At 41.3% G+C, this 15,020-nt stretch overlaps 1 protein-coding gene across 1 annotated transcript in view; it reads right to left on the bottom strand.

Annotated features, from left to right (window-relative positions):
- Positions 1-12,081, bottom strand: part of ano8b (anoctamin 8b) — a 38,102-nt gene extending 26,021 nt beyond the window's left edge. Inside the window, exon 1 of the mRNA XM_083887901.1 lies at positions 11,737-12,081. Coding sequence (XP_083744027.1) covers positions 11,737-11,890 — 154 coding nt within the window. The 5' untranslated portion in view covers positions 11,891-12,081. The remainder of the gene's footprint in view (positions 1-11,736) is intronic.
- Between the last annotated feature and the right edge of the window lie 2,939 nt (positions 12,082-15,020).

Here is a 15,020-nt window from a genome sequence, read left to right as displayed (position 1 = left end):
TCATTCAGGCACCAAATCATCAAACGCACAAACATTTCCACATTGCATTCCTCGTTTTTTTATAACTGGCATCTGCACGTACAGATCTGTTAGAGATGATAGGACAGCTCTTCCTCCCACTGCAGCAAAGCACTCCTCCTGTCTGTCTTTGCTTTCTTTCACCTCAGCCTGCACCTCTTTACCACACCATGGACCCCTGAGTCCCTCTCTCTTCTTCTCCTCTCTACCATTTCTGCCTCTTCATTCGTCCAAATCCTCTCTTTAAGCCTCCCCAGGCAGAGTTTTCCCCCCTCTCCTTTCAATTTCTTTTTATCTTTTTCTTTCTCAGCTCTCTCTCTTGTCTCCACTCTCACTCAGGCTCCTCAAGAGGCGTTTACCATCTTTGTGTATCTATGGATGATGATGCTTTACCGGGGAAAGAAGAGGGCCAACGCTAAACAGTGTAGCCAATAACGCTAGGGTCAGCACAATGCCACGGTTCCAGTAGGATTTACAGCCACTGAATGAACTTAAGGTAAACAAAACTGTGTGGTTTGTTTAAAGACAAGCATTTTGACAAGGTTGGGTGTGGACTGGTGAGTGGAACTACATTTTGGAATATTTCTCTATTTCTATAGATATATATTATTCGGTTACATTATTGCAAGCATGTATTTAATACTTTACGGTAGGGCTGTGCAATTAATCAATAACAATTATGGCCCCAAACGATTACAAAAACAAAATAATCCAAACAAAACAGGGGCTTTTATTCTGACAAATAATGCTTTTAATGTTGTAACGGTGTCTGACTTCCTGTCCCGTCATTCGGCAATAGAACACAGATATTCAGTGGAATAATAAACGCTCAGCCTTGTAGTAAATATTGTATAGTTCATTTAAGGTAAATTCAAAAGTTTTTTTGTTTTTTTTACATGCAATAAATTCCATTTGTTTCAAGTTCAATAACTCATAAGTCAATGAGTAATTGTTAAAAATAATTGTGATTTAAATTTTACTGCATAGAGGATGGTGCCCATAAAACATCTGACGTCTGTTTGCCCTTTACTCCGTCAAATTAACTTCACTCACAGCAGTGCTGCAGGTGTTCTGACTACGCTGTTACACGCACATGTGCAAATTAACACATCCAATCTAAAAAGCCCATTTACACCTTGCTGCATAGAGGTTAATGGTGCAGTTAAGCAGCGTTCCATCAGCACAAAAAAGAGGGAACATTTTTAAATGAATATCCCCAATTAGCTGTGTCATATTATTTCAAAAGCAACTGGGAGGATTCAAGGCTGTATTGTGATCAGACACGCTTCTCATTAGCAAACCTATTTCTCCAGCCAAGAGTACAAACTGCTGAGTGGCATTTATCCAAATTATAAGGGATGTAGGGAAGCACTAAATTATCCTTTATAGTACAGTAAAAGAAAGAGGAATTAAGTCTAGAGCAAGCGGGCATAAATGTCTATACCCTATAAATCATGAAAATGTAATCTCTCACATTCAGTCTCTGGGGACCACGGATGTTTGTACAAATCATGACAAAAAGATGACCTGTTTGTGGTCACATTTTTTCCCCAGGTGCCGGAGGAAGAAGGTCTCAGATCCTCCTATGTGACAAAAATGGGATGAACATGTGGATGCTGGTAGGTGTCAAGAGTGTTTTTGTTTCCTCTTTACCAGGCGGTGGGAAGTTAATAGCGATTTGTCCTTGGCTTTGAAATAACAAAGATCGTACATGACATCAGAGCCACCCGTGGCTGAAAGCCAAGTGGAATGACCGTGTCGGAAGGAAAGCACCACAGTGCTCACACAGCAGAATAATAGAAATATCACTTTTCCCTTCTTCCATCTCACCTTTACTTCACCTTTTACATCATTTAAAGGTCACATAGAGTGGTCCTGTTGCACATAAATGTTAGTTATGGAGGTCTACTTACATATATTAACTTGTTTTTATGGTCAAAAACCTCCTAGTTGCTGTGAACTAGCCGATAGAAATCCTCTTTTCTGACAGTGTTTTTCTGCTGCGAGATTTCAGAGTGAACTTTCACCCCCAGAAGACAGAGTCTTGTGATTGGCCAGTACTATCCAGCACATCCGTTCTCAGAAGCGCAGCGCCCACCTCTGGAACGGCGGATGCACTGCTCCTCATTATCAAAACATTGTTTTAACAGTGTTTAAAAATAGCTTTGTCACGACTCCCCGCCGCAGTCCCTTTTATGACTTTAAACCGGAGTCAGACCCAGAGTCAGAAGACACTGTTGCTCGTGAAACACCTCCACAACAGACGTTATTCTTCTTCTGCGGTTCAATGTACGTAACCGGATGTGCCCGGACTACCGCCCGGAGCTGGACGATCGGTTGTTCAGGAGAACCGCTGCTTACGTAACTAGTACAGGATTTTCAGTGATCTCGTTGAGTCCCGAGATTACAATAAAACACAACGTTCTCAGCAGTGGCTGAACTGTTTGTTTCGAACCGTCAGGCTTCATAAACAAGGTAATGACGCAGATACACACCAAAAAAAACAGCGATAATAGGAACTTCCAGTTCCGCTTTAATACAAAATAAGCTTCCCTTGTTGTTTTACTTTTGTATTCATTCTGCTACTGAGTGCTTCAATCTTAGTTAGCTGGTTAACTTTAGGTGAGCTACAAGGAGAAGAAGCTGCCATGTGTGCTACAAAGCTGGGGTTGAACGAGGATAATGATGCTACTGAGTCAGGTAATAATCATGACTGGAAGCCAGTGTTGAATCCTTTTGGTCGGTGCAAACTACTCCTACAGGCAGCAACCACCGGCTGGCTCTCTAACTGCCTGAATTCAGCTTTATCGTGTGTGGTTTGGGATGGGGAGATTACAAATTATGAATAAGCCAGTGGGAATGATGAATATAGTGGAGTGAATAGCATCCTTTGTGGAGTAAACAGACCTCCTTGTTGAGGAGCAACTGCCACGGAGGAGAGAGACTGTTCTGATACATGCAAACAACAAAGACACATGAATTACAAACAGCATCGATGTAAACATGTCCGTGTTGTGTTGAGCAGCTTTAAGGTCACTGCAGTGTCACACTGTACAATTCCAGAAAGGTAATGAGTAGGAATTTGGTCAAACACTAAAACTAAAAAAAATGACATTCTGGGGAAAACACTTGTCTGCTTTCATACTGAGAAGTTGAAAGGATGATATTTAGGAGAGTTTTACAAATGCCAGTTGGCAGAATTTCAGAGAAAACCCTGTCATATTCAGGCAAACCGAGTGTTTCTACTCAAGTCCTAAATGAAGTTGGGCACAAGAGCAATTGAGGCAGAAATTATAGGAGATGAGATTTAGTGAAAAGACAGTGTAGCAGTGAATTATTCCGTCTGATGGCTATAGACTACTTGATCCACAGTACATCATGATATTCTACTCCACAGGAAATATGTGTGTGTGTGTGGGGGGGGGGGAGGGTTTTGATCAACACCCAGAGGAACCAGTGATTATACGACACCACCCCATTACCTTTCTCAATCAATGAAAAGCAGAGAAAGACATGAATGAATGACTTTGATTCCTAAAGCCTTTCAAAAAGAAGCTTAAGGAGATCTACCCTTCATTTCTTCTGGATGTATTCAACTATGGAGCGGGATGGTAGGAAAGACAGTATCACTGATATTCTCAAGGACAAATAGCAAAGCAGTTTAGTGGAGAGGAAAGGAAAGTAAAAGAGCTTGTAAAGTCATCTTTTGGGTTAGTGAGGTGTCCACAGTTAAAAAACAATTCTTTGAATGGAGTCCCAATCACAGTCCTTTACACAAACAACAGACTGTTAACTATTTTGCGTCAATAAACACTGATCAGGAGGAAAACACAGAACCTGATTTGTTTCCTTCTCAAAAGCAAATGTGGACATTAGAGCAGGGCATGAAACCAGTTTCATCAGGCTTCATCAGAAAAACGGTCACACACCATAACGCAATCACAACCTTCTCATGACACTGCCAAGAGACATGAGCAGGTGTAAAAGACGCAGCATGGGTATTACAGAACACCAGAGTGCTGGTTTAATACCAGCTCACAGAAATGATGTGATGCTGTAGAGGACACCTCCCTTCAGTGCTACAGTATATCTGAGTATGTGTTGTGGCGCTGTGGACTTCACAGAGATTTTAAAAAACAGAAGGAGAAAAGAAACGGGGTTAAAAGCAGAAGAAAATAAGCACAATAAATCTCTCTACCATTGTAGATTTTCATCAGTCAACACCGGCGAGGTGCAAATATACAGTATGAGGTAGAACAGAATGTTCCCCCTCAGCTGTAGACGGGCTTTCACTACATTCAAATTACTATAATAGCCAGGAGCCAGAATGTAAGTGAGTTTGTGTAGACGAGGAACAGAAGATGAAAAACGAAACCAAACAAAAAGGAGAACAGCCCAAAATAAAGGCACACACAAAGAAACCTCTGCCAAATCCAAACCTCTTTTTTACATTAAAGGTCACATAGAGTGGTCCTGTTGCACATAAATGTTAGTTATGGAGGTCTACTTACATATATTAACTTGTTTTTATGGTCAAAAACCTCCTAGTTTCTGTAAAATAGCCGATAGAAATCCTCTTTTCTGACAGTGATTTTTCGCTGCGAGATTTCAGTGTGAACTTTCACCCCCAGAAGACAGAGTCTTGTGATTGGCCAGTACTATCCAGCACATCCGTTCTCAGAAGCGCAGTGCCCTCCTCTGGAACGGCGGATGCACTGCTCCTCATTATCAAAACATTGTTTTAACAGTGTTTAAAAATAGTCCCTTTTATGACTTTAAACCGGAGTCAGACCCAGAGTCAGAAGACACTGTCGCTCGTGAAACACCTCCACAACGGACGTTATTCTTCTTCTGCGGTTCAATGTACGTAACCGGATGTGCCCGGACTACCGCCCGGAGCAGGACGATCTGCTGTTCAGGAGAACCGCTGCTTACGTAACTATTACGGGATTTTCAGTGATCTCGTTGAGCCCCGAGATTACAATAAAACACAACGTTCTCAGCAATGGCTGAACTGTTTGTTTCGAACCGTCAGGCTTCATAAACAAGGTAATGACGCAGATACACACCAAAAAAAACAGCGATAATAGGACCTTCCGGTCTAGTTCCGCTTTAAGAGATTTTTTTTTTTTTTTTGGAACTTTATTGCTTTTTCTTTAGGTTATATCCTCTATTTATACCCAAGTTTTAGTCAATAGAAAAACTAACTTTTTGCCTTAATAACATTCAACGTTTTACAGATCCGTGTCATACTGACTAAAAGAGGAAACTGGGTTTTAGAAAGGACTCATCTAAGCTAAAAGAGAGTCAGCTGCTGCTCACTCACCAATGGTGTCCATTTAAATAACACTCCTCCCTCCCTTATTTCTGTTTCTTGTTAGGACACTGCTGCTGCTGCTGGCAACGTTTATGGCTGTTTGTCTCAACAAGAGACGTCAAGCTTTATAAGAGAACAGACTGCGGGCGTTGAAGAGACCGACACACGTTTTCTGTCGAACAACCAGCTGACTGTGAAGGGTGGAGCTGGTCTCGCTCCATTTTGACATTAGCATACCATTTTCCTCTGTAACCCCTAGAGAAGGGTGCCAAAAACATGGAACCGTATGGGCTTGTTATGTTGGTACTATTCCTCATGGACACCAATGGAAATGCAGCTTATGTGACATTGTTGGTTCTTGTAAATGCATTTGACATTTTGGGAAACCTAACAAAAAAGGGGTAAACGTGCAGAGGAAGTTATTCTTCTCACCCCCTTATCCACATCAACACAAATGTTTATATGTCAGTATATGTGTATTATATAAGACATGAATAAGATATTTGTTGAGGTGTAATCTCTTTGCCAAGCCAGTGTTAATTACTTTCTCTTAAATGCGGTAGGGTTAAAGAGCAGAGCGGCTACTTCCTCAGTACAGTACTGAACAACTTACCCTACACTATTACCACACAAATCAAAACACAGCCATGCAGCACAAAGAGGACAAAAATGAGCTCCCACAGAAAAGGCAGATATGGCAGAGACTCCTGACTTGTAAGCCCATCATCAGCAAAATCCCCAGAGCACTGCAGCATTTTCTGAATCTGCATTACTTTGAACAAACAGATTATGCCGCTTTCTGCTCGGGCTTAACTTTGACATTCAGCCTGCTACAAAGGGTAATGAGGAGAAGATGATGAGGCCGATTGATTTCTCTACGTACCAAACACATTTAAAACATAGTGGCTGAACAAAACAAATCAAAGGAGGGAATTAAGCGCAAAACAATAAAGCCGGGGAGGAGAGAGACCTTCATTACGGATCCATCATTACAGATGGATGTTGGTTTAAAACTCCCCTGCTTATCATTTACTGGCTCATATTATCACACTGATGTGGATAATATGTCCAGCTATTAGCTCATGCGTTGTACAGTACACTTTCATGGACTTTTTTCCTTCTCCGGAGGCTGCAGAGTGGCTAATGTGGAGCAATTCCCAATGACTGGGTCTAAAAACAGCATTCTTCTCCATGGTCATTGTAGTTCTCCTGGCTTTCCTTAGCAACTCACAAAGGAAGGGAAAAAAGACATCAAATCCAGGCCTCGTCAGTGCACTCAAAGAACATAAAAGACAAAGTCACCAAATGCACATCAAGCCTGTCTTTTCTTTCAGAAATGCAATATCACTTACAGACTGGTGGAGGTTCGTTACCGACTCTGCTTTTACGTCGTGTTATGGTCTTTGTGACATATTTCTGCCTCTCAACACAAGGCGGGAGACGGCAAACACCAGGAAACCGCTCTCTCGCTGTTTGCATTCAGAATGCTTTAAGCCCCAGAGTGTGCATTATCATGCATATTCTGCTCACAGTTTGATCATCTTCAAGGCTCTAAATGGGCAAGCGTAAACTTCCAGGGGGCACGAGTGGGGATTTGGAAGATGGTTGACTTGAGGCAAAGAGGCATTATCGGTGCTAAGATTAAACCACTACAAACGTGAGTGACTCACCACTTGCAAAACAGATGGTTAATCACAACTACAACATCAGTTTATATTACATTTAATGGTTGTGTGGATATATGTTTCTTCACAGCTGCATAACTACAGACCGATGCCCCCTGAAGGAGTCTGGCGGCACAGGTGGTCCATGTATGGGATCATCTCTACATCTCTTCATGTGGAAAATCAAGACAGCAAGAACAAGGCCTCACTCATCCATCACTGAATGATCATATGCAAGCGTGCACCTCTATTTATTTAAATGTATTTTATTGATACAAGGAATACTTTAGCCTAATCACATGATGGCAACTCTGAGATTCAATATTTCTAGATACAAAAAAGGAAATTTCCGATACTCTTTAACCCTGCTTAAAATCAGCAAACACAAATTGGGGATCAGTTCATCATATCATCAGGCCAGGTATTTTCGTAGCACAACAAAATGACTCTGTCAACTCTCCACAATACCTGAATGAAAGATAGCATGGAAGAAGAAATAGTACTTAATCTGATGTGTCATTCAGTGACTGGTACTCAGCCGGCTTTACAAGCTCAGGCTGGCGTCAACAGTGTTCAGGAATATGGAATCAATACGTCCTTAATCCTTACAGCAAAAAAAAAAAAAAGATATTAGACGGTAGAGGGAGTACATAACGTTACTATGTCCACCACCAGACTGTGAAGCCGACCAGACAAACATTATCAGTAGAAAATCAATGAAAAATGATTGCAACACTTACTGCAGTGTTAACCACCATCTGACCAGCACTGACTTCACAGTCATGATCTCTGGAAGTGTTGTTACATTAAAGAGTAACACCCCCCCCCCCCCACCCCATTAAAAGCTAGCTGACCAAAGCAATACGTCATCTGTGTGTTTGACCGACCAGGTGAGGTTAGCACAGCAGCTCCAACATTACAGACGGCAAGGTCACCCCATATTACGGCGGTTTTCCTCCAACACTAATGCAGCTAATGTGCAGCTCAGCACTCACTCTAGAAGGGAAGAAGAGAAGGAAGGAGAACAGGAACTATATCTCAGAGGAGCTTGATGAACGAGGTAGGCAAAGATATCCAGAGAGAGTCACTATGCACGACAAGCTTCGGTCATTATATCCGTCTGTATTACACTCATCAGCTCCTTCATATGCACAGCCATGCTAAGACATTCAATATGATTTTTTGCATCTCTTTTGTGAATGCAGCTCCTCTTATAGGAATTTCCCTCCCATCACTGTTTTACCTGACACTGCTGTATTTAAAGCAACCTGCGTGACACTGAATCTGACTTAATCTTTCTCGGGCAAAGCTGGGGGATTCGACCCGTCTTTGAGAGGCAGTGAGCGCGATGAGAGAAGCGCCCTGGCTGAGACTTCTGATCCCTGCTGAATACATTTTACGAAGAAGTGGATCCTTCAAACCTCACCACTGTGTTAGAGCAGATATTGCATTTTCAGGGGTGAAAAAAAAGTTTTCCATCTATAGTTTTAGACTTGACTAAAACTGTAGTGTGTAACTTATGAATATACAGGAAGCAAATTTCACACAACTTCCAGTGCTGCACACAGGAAGTTATTTGTTTTATGTCAAGACCAATCAAAGCAACAGCAATGATGTGCCAACTAAAGTGAGACGGCTGCAAAACAGTTGGAGTATGGCTGAATTCAAACCAAAAGTCTATTGATCAATAAAACAGGCTGTTCAGCAGTTTGATAGAGTAAATGCTTCTTGACCCCAGTTCTTATATGTACACAAACGCTCCCTCGGTCAGGTCTGGACAGATGAAGGAGGCAGCATACAAATAATGTAACATCATTTCTGTTCCTAAACACCAAACATAGGGAGAATAATAACTTCTGCAACCACAAAAATCACCAAAGGTTACGCACTGTAGATTTAAACTGACTCGTCTGTACTCCACATATTCTGTATCGGATAATAAGCTTAAAACCTATAATAGCTCTGTGTACGCTTAACTGTTGATGTTTTTGCATATGGCAATTAAGAGCGATTGTGGTGAACACACATAGTTTAACAGGAAAATTAAAATCAGGCAGCGGTCCATCTTCATCACATACTCCATATATCCTGACAAATGTCCTCAATCCTAATCCTCTGCGCTGTCTGATGGGGCAAATACAAATTACATGACCTGATTTCAAAGGAATCCTATCAACACTGGCCTCAGAGGGAACGCAAACTAATTGGTGAGAGATTTTACATTCTTTCTCTAATGATGGGAGCTTAATTAATCTTTGAAATTCTGCCTTGTGTGTGCTGGAGTTATACAGGAAGACGGCTGAGAGGATCAAAGTCACGCCAGTCTACCGCGGAGGGATTTAGGAGAATATGGTGGAAGCATGAAGACAATCGAGCACCAAATCCTCGAGTGAAGCAAATCCTAACAAGCTGCAACCAAAACCTACGCTGCACGGTGAAGTAACCCTGACTTACTGCTGCGCCTGCTGAATGACACCGACACGTGTGACAGGACGGTTATGTGATATCATGGTAATCTCACTGACATCCTCAAACTCAATGCTTCCCTCTCTCATGACCCATGCAAATATATATATATATATATATATAAAGACAAGCGGGAGGACTGCTCTTATAACATGTTGTTATAGGTTGTAATCCACACATTCACTGTACATGTAAGGCACAATATTTGCATGTACAGGTGCACTGAGGTTGCCAGAAGTGACAGTAAAAACATAGCAGTGTATGCGTGAGCGGTTACACTATACATTTTGCAGTTCATCCATCCATTTTGCAGAGCTGCAACAGCTGCAGGTCATCCTGCGAGTGCATATGTTTACATAAGTGTCTTAACTTACTTACTAACTCTCCTCTCCTGGGGGACAGTCTCTGAAACCTGTTAATGTCACAGGAACTCAATAAGTCTACAGTCAACATGTTTTTTTCTTTGAAACCATTTATAAAATTTAGTAAAATATACCAAAGGTCAAATGTCTACATGACATGTGGGCCAAAGTAATACTGACGTTTAATATACAGATCAACATGTTAAGACAATTTAAGGCACAATATTTGTTCAAGCCAAAATGTGTGTCGAATTATCATTTTAGGTTAATTACCGTCTTGATCTACACACATCTTATTCTACAGACTGAAGAGAACATCTTTGTTCCTCAAAGACCTGCACATATATCACACAGACTGTAATCATTTTAATGTTTTTCGAATGAAAATGAGAATAACGATGTAAAAATGACCATTCCCTCTGATTGAGAAAATCATATCGCAGGTGCAATTTCTGTAAAAAATAGTCGCAATTAGATATTTACTCAAAAATCGTTAGTATACTGTAGTTGTTTGTTTTCTTCTGCAGTTGCAGGTTGAGGTTGAGGTTACTCCCAAGAGTAACAGGTACGAGAAAGACTGAACTAGATCCAGTCCACACTTTGCTGACCCAAGTCCCAAGGACCTGAACCGGTGTGCCACCCTCTCAACATGATGACATCAGGCTTCTCTTCCAGTCAGCTGCAGCCTGCTCAGGTTACCTCGTCCAAGTGTGGCTAAGCGCTGCTGACAGCCCACTGCATCACTTTGCAGCAGTACACGCAGGCGGCACAGGAGCCGTCTGTGCAGCCCACACTCAGGAAAACAACCCTGGCTCGGCAGCTGAGGCTCTGCACCCAGGCTAGTATTGTGATATGCTCCGAAAATAACCTCACACAATTCTTCCAATGTGACAACTAAGGCCTCTTCAAATCCACTATGGTGTCATGGAAGGTTAACAGAAAGCATGTTTGTGCTGCTTGCCCCTTTATGCCATAATATTAGGTCTTCTTTCAGAATAATACAGGGACAGAACTGAAATAAAAACAAAGTTAACGCAAGAAAGCTAAGTGTGTATCTCATTGTGAGAGGGGCTGTATTTACAGCTTATAACCAACATCAAAATGGCTAAAACATGCACCTGCCCTGTTAACCAATAGCATGGCAGCTGCGACTGAGGCAGTAAAGTGAAGGCAGACAGCAACAGCCTGTAGTTGTCTAAGTCAGGCTTCATCAGTTTAAAAATTCCTGTGTAACATCATTAAGTTATTGGAAAATTGGCTGGCAGATCCCACACATTATAAGACTGTAAAATAATTTTGCAGTGACTGCCCATAAACACACTGTCTGCTTGTGATAACAGGAGCTACGCAAACATACAACATGCATGAGACAATGCATAAATATTTAATGTTATGATTATTCCTGAAAATCATTGTGATTCACAATATTATAGTAGTAATCGTAAAAATAAAAATGTAAATATATCTTTCCAAGAATGGCATATTATCATATAATAATATCGATACCAATAATAGAAAAGCACCCATGTTTACCACGATGCGCAATAATATCGCATGTATTGTCCCATCCCTGATGTACAAAAACTGTGAGTAAGGTCAAAGCAGACACTGATGATGTGATATATAACATAGCCATTTTCAAACAGGAAGAATTTAACCTCAGTCATTTTTAAAAAGCCGCCTCCATGCGGACATGCTGCACAAGTCAGATCCGTTATTTACAGGCCCGTGGTCTGGTCAATTCGTGATTTTGGGGACGCAGTTCCTCCGCGTGGAGACAAAAGAACGGAACGGTGCCACGAGCTGCTGCTGCTGCTGCTGTTGTGGTGCTTTTCTGTGCATCACATCCACCTGCCCTTTTCTGCCTAAAACCACAGCTGTCACGGGGGAAAGAGGCGCTTTCACTCACCAAGCACACCGGAGGAGCTCTGCGGCTCCGGCCTCTCCGCGTCTCCCGGCAGCGCTCGGTGTCGGTGCCGGTTGCTCTCGGTGCCGTCGCCGGCGGCGGTGGTGGTGGTCCCACCGCTGGCGGCCGCCGCTGCCGTCGTCCCCGTGTCGGGCATGCTCTCTTATCAGCGAGGAGCGACGCAAGGTGAAGATATTCTCCGGGAAATTGTGGCCCAGTTGTGCATCTCAGGAGGAGGGCAAAGCATGGGGGTGGCGTGGAGGTCCGAGTGAAGGGTTAAGTGAGTGTGAAAGTGAGGTGAAGGTTGTCGGTGACGGTGCGGCGGCGGATCATCCTGTTGGTGCTCAGGAGCAGGATACGCGGTGAGATGGAGAGAGAGAGAGAGAGAGAGAGAGAGAGAGGGAGAGAGAGAGAGGGAGCCGCACCGACGAGAGGAGGGACAAAGAGAGGGAGGAGAGGAGGGAGGATTGGAGGGAGGAGAGGAGGGAGGAGAGGAGGGAGGCTTTCTGGGTGACACACACTTCACAGAAAACGTCCACTGTGGTAGTCTAATCATTTTATCACGTTTTTGTTCATGCAATTTCAAGATTCAAGATTCAAGATTCAAGATGCTTTATTTATCCCGAGGGAAATTATTGTGCAACAATTGGGAGGTAAAAGTGGAGATGTACAAGAGTTAAAAGATACATAAAATAAAATAAAACAAAAATAAAAGTAAAATAAACAAATAAGACAAATGCAACAAAGTGCCAAACAGAAGGAAAAAGACATACAACAGTAACTTACAACAGTAACTTAAATGCAACAATGCCACAAAAAAGAATCAAAAAAAGAATCACAGTCTCAGTCAATTTACAATAGTTTGACTGAACAGACTGTCAGCTTATTATTATTATTATTATTATTATACAGCTTTGACTGATAAACCTGACAGGAGCTGATGAAGCCTGATTTTAATGCATGTGATGCAGTCGTCCAGGATGCATTTATATGTGTTTACTAACAGTGAAAGGCGATTCTAGAGTCTGTAGGGGCCCGAAGCAAAAATTCCCAGGGGGCCCTTCCATCCAGTGTTCATCGCCATTATGTTACAAATAATCTGACACCAACGACAAATGTATGAGTTCAACATATTTTTTTTTTTTTCAAAATGAATGAAATAACATGGAAAAACCTTGTAATTACAAAGTATGTGAAAATATAAATGTAAAGAACATTAAAATACTGTAAATAGCTTTTAAAAAACGATATAAACTTAGTTAAAAAAAATACATTACACTGTAAAGAACCCACATTACAAAACAATAATATAGAACAATAAAATACTGTAAATAACTGAAAAAAAAACCCATTTATAAACCGAGTAAAAAAGATATGCATTACACTGCAAATAATCCTCTTCATTTTCCAACTTGCAGAACGATAACTTCACAGTTACAATGAGGTGGGGCCCCTTTAGGGAGGTTTCCTACTGAGATGTCATTGCAAATCGCCCATTGTTGTTTAAGGGGGACGGGGATGTGGGGTCGCTGCACATTTCAGTAAAAACAGCCCTCAGGCTCCTAGTGTCGGGGGCCCCCTATCAGCTTGGGGCCCCAAGCAGTTACCTGCCTTGCCTGTTCACAAGCTGCGCCTCTGCTTACAGTGACTTCATCCACAAGTCCAGTCATTTAGACCTCAAACTCAAATGACCTGGGGGCCACTGTGCAGTGTAACGATAGGGGAACGTTCTGGGAACCAAAAGAGAACGTTCTCTAAAGTGTACTTATGTAGATTGTGACAAAGTAATGTTCTGGGAACCAAAATAGAACGTTCTATAAAAGTTGTATGAGGGTTGTGACAAAGTAACATCCCGGGGAACATTCTGTATAGGTTGTGATAAAGTAACATTCTGGGAACCAAATGTACAACCAAAAATATTAGGGGAATGTTAGGAAAACTTTCACCACGTGAAAACAAAGGGGAAAACTTCAGGGAACATTCCCGCAACCAAAAGGTAACATTCCCAGAACGTTCTGGGAAACAAAAATTGTTAGCTGGATGAGTGTCCAGGCAAAGTGGTATGTTTGATATGCAACAATATTTAATTCACAATAGAAAATGCATTTATGATGCAAACTTAATCGATTAATAATGGTAATGACTCATTATAACTTGATATCCTTTGGTGGGCCACTTGAAATCAATTGGAGGGCAACATGTGGCCCACAGGCCGCGAGTTTGAGACCACTGATTTAAACTAAAACAATTCATGAATTATTACTACTACTACTACCACTACTACAAATATGCTGGAATAGTATTTGGGAATCCCCTTCGCCCTCGTGGGTGTGCCCCAAACAGATTCAACCAGCTAAAGGCTGTGCTTTTTATCAGGCAACACCAGATAATAATGATAATATGATTGAAGGGCCTTATTAGACATGTCACATCACTTAACCTTCGCTATTTGACTGATGCCCCGGCGAGACACCAGGGGTGGTTAATGAATAATGTAGTAGCAAAGATATTGGGATAGTAATGCAGAGGTTTGGACTTCTGTGCCCGCTGAACCCTTGGGCCCCTGCAGGCCTGGTCAGTAATCTATCCTTGGAGACAGGAAATCACACACAGGTAGATCTCAAAAGGAACATACCACTACAATCACAAAATCTATATTTCCAAACTGCCATTACAAAACAAACAAATGACACTAACATTAAAAAAAACACACATTATTCAATACAAGATCAACAAAAAAGTTAAATTTTTAGCAGTTCTCAAGGTCCACATTCGGTCCACCATACAATTGTATTTGACCAGCGAGATAATGATGTTACATGACTTTCCTGCTTTTTTTCCACTGACTTACTGATTAGTACCACACTTATCGAGTTACCTGGCCAGGAAAACAAATAAATAAATTAATAAATTAATAAATTAATAAATTAATAAATTAATACATTAATAAATTAATAAATTAATAAATTAATTAATTAATTAATTAATTAATTAATTAATTAATTAATTAATTAATTAATTAATTAATTATATAATTAATTAAATGTAGGCTTTGCAAAAACAGAGCCTGAACCAGAGGAAGGGTTATAAGGGGGCTTGGCTCCCTCTCTTTTAGCTTTATATGTCAAGTAAAACTTATTGAATACAGCAAATGAGATACATGTGACAACAGATATGTGCTGTTATACTGAAGCACAGAAGAAATCAAGCAAGACAGATGGAAATGGACAATGTTACTTTTTGTTATTTGACCTTGTCTGTCCCTCCACTTGGACACAGTTTATGAT

Source organism: Microchirus variegatus (assembly GCF_963457635.1).
Source record: "Microchirus variegatus genome assembly, chromosome: 4".
Taxonomy (NCBI): Eukaryota; Metazoa; Chordata; class Actinopteri; order Pleuronectiformes; family Soleidae; genus Microchirus; species Microchirus variegatus.
This window is presented reverse-complemented; position numbering and strand designations above follow the sequence as displayed.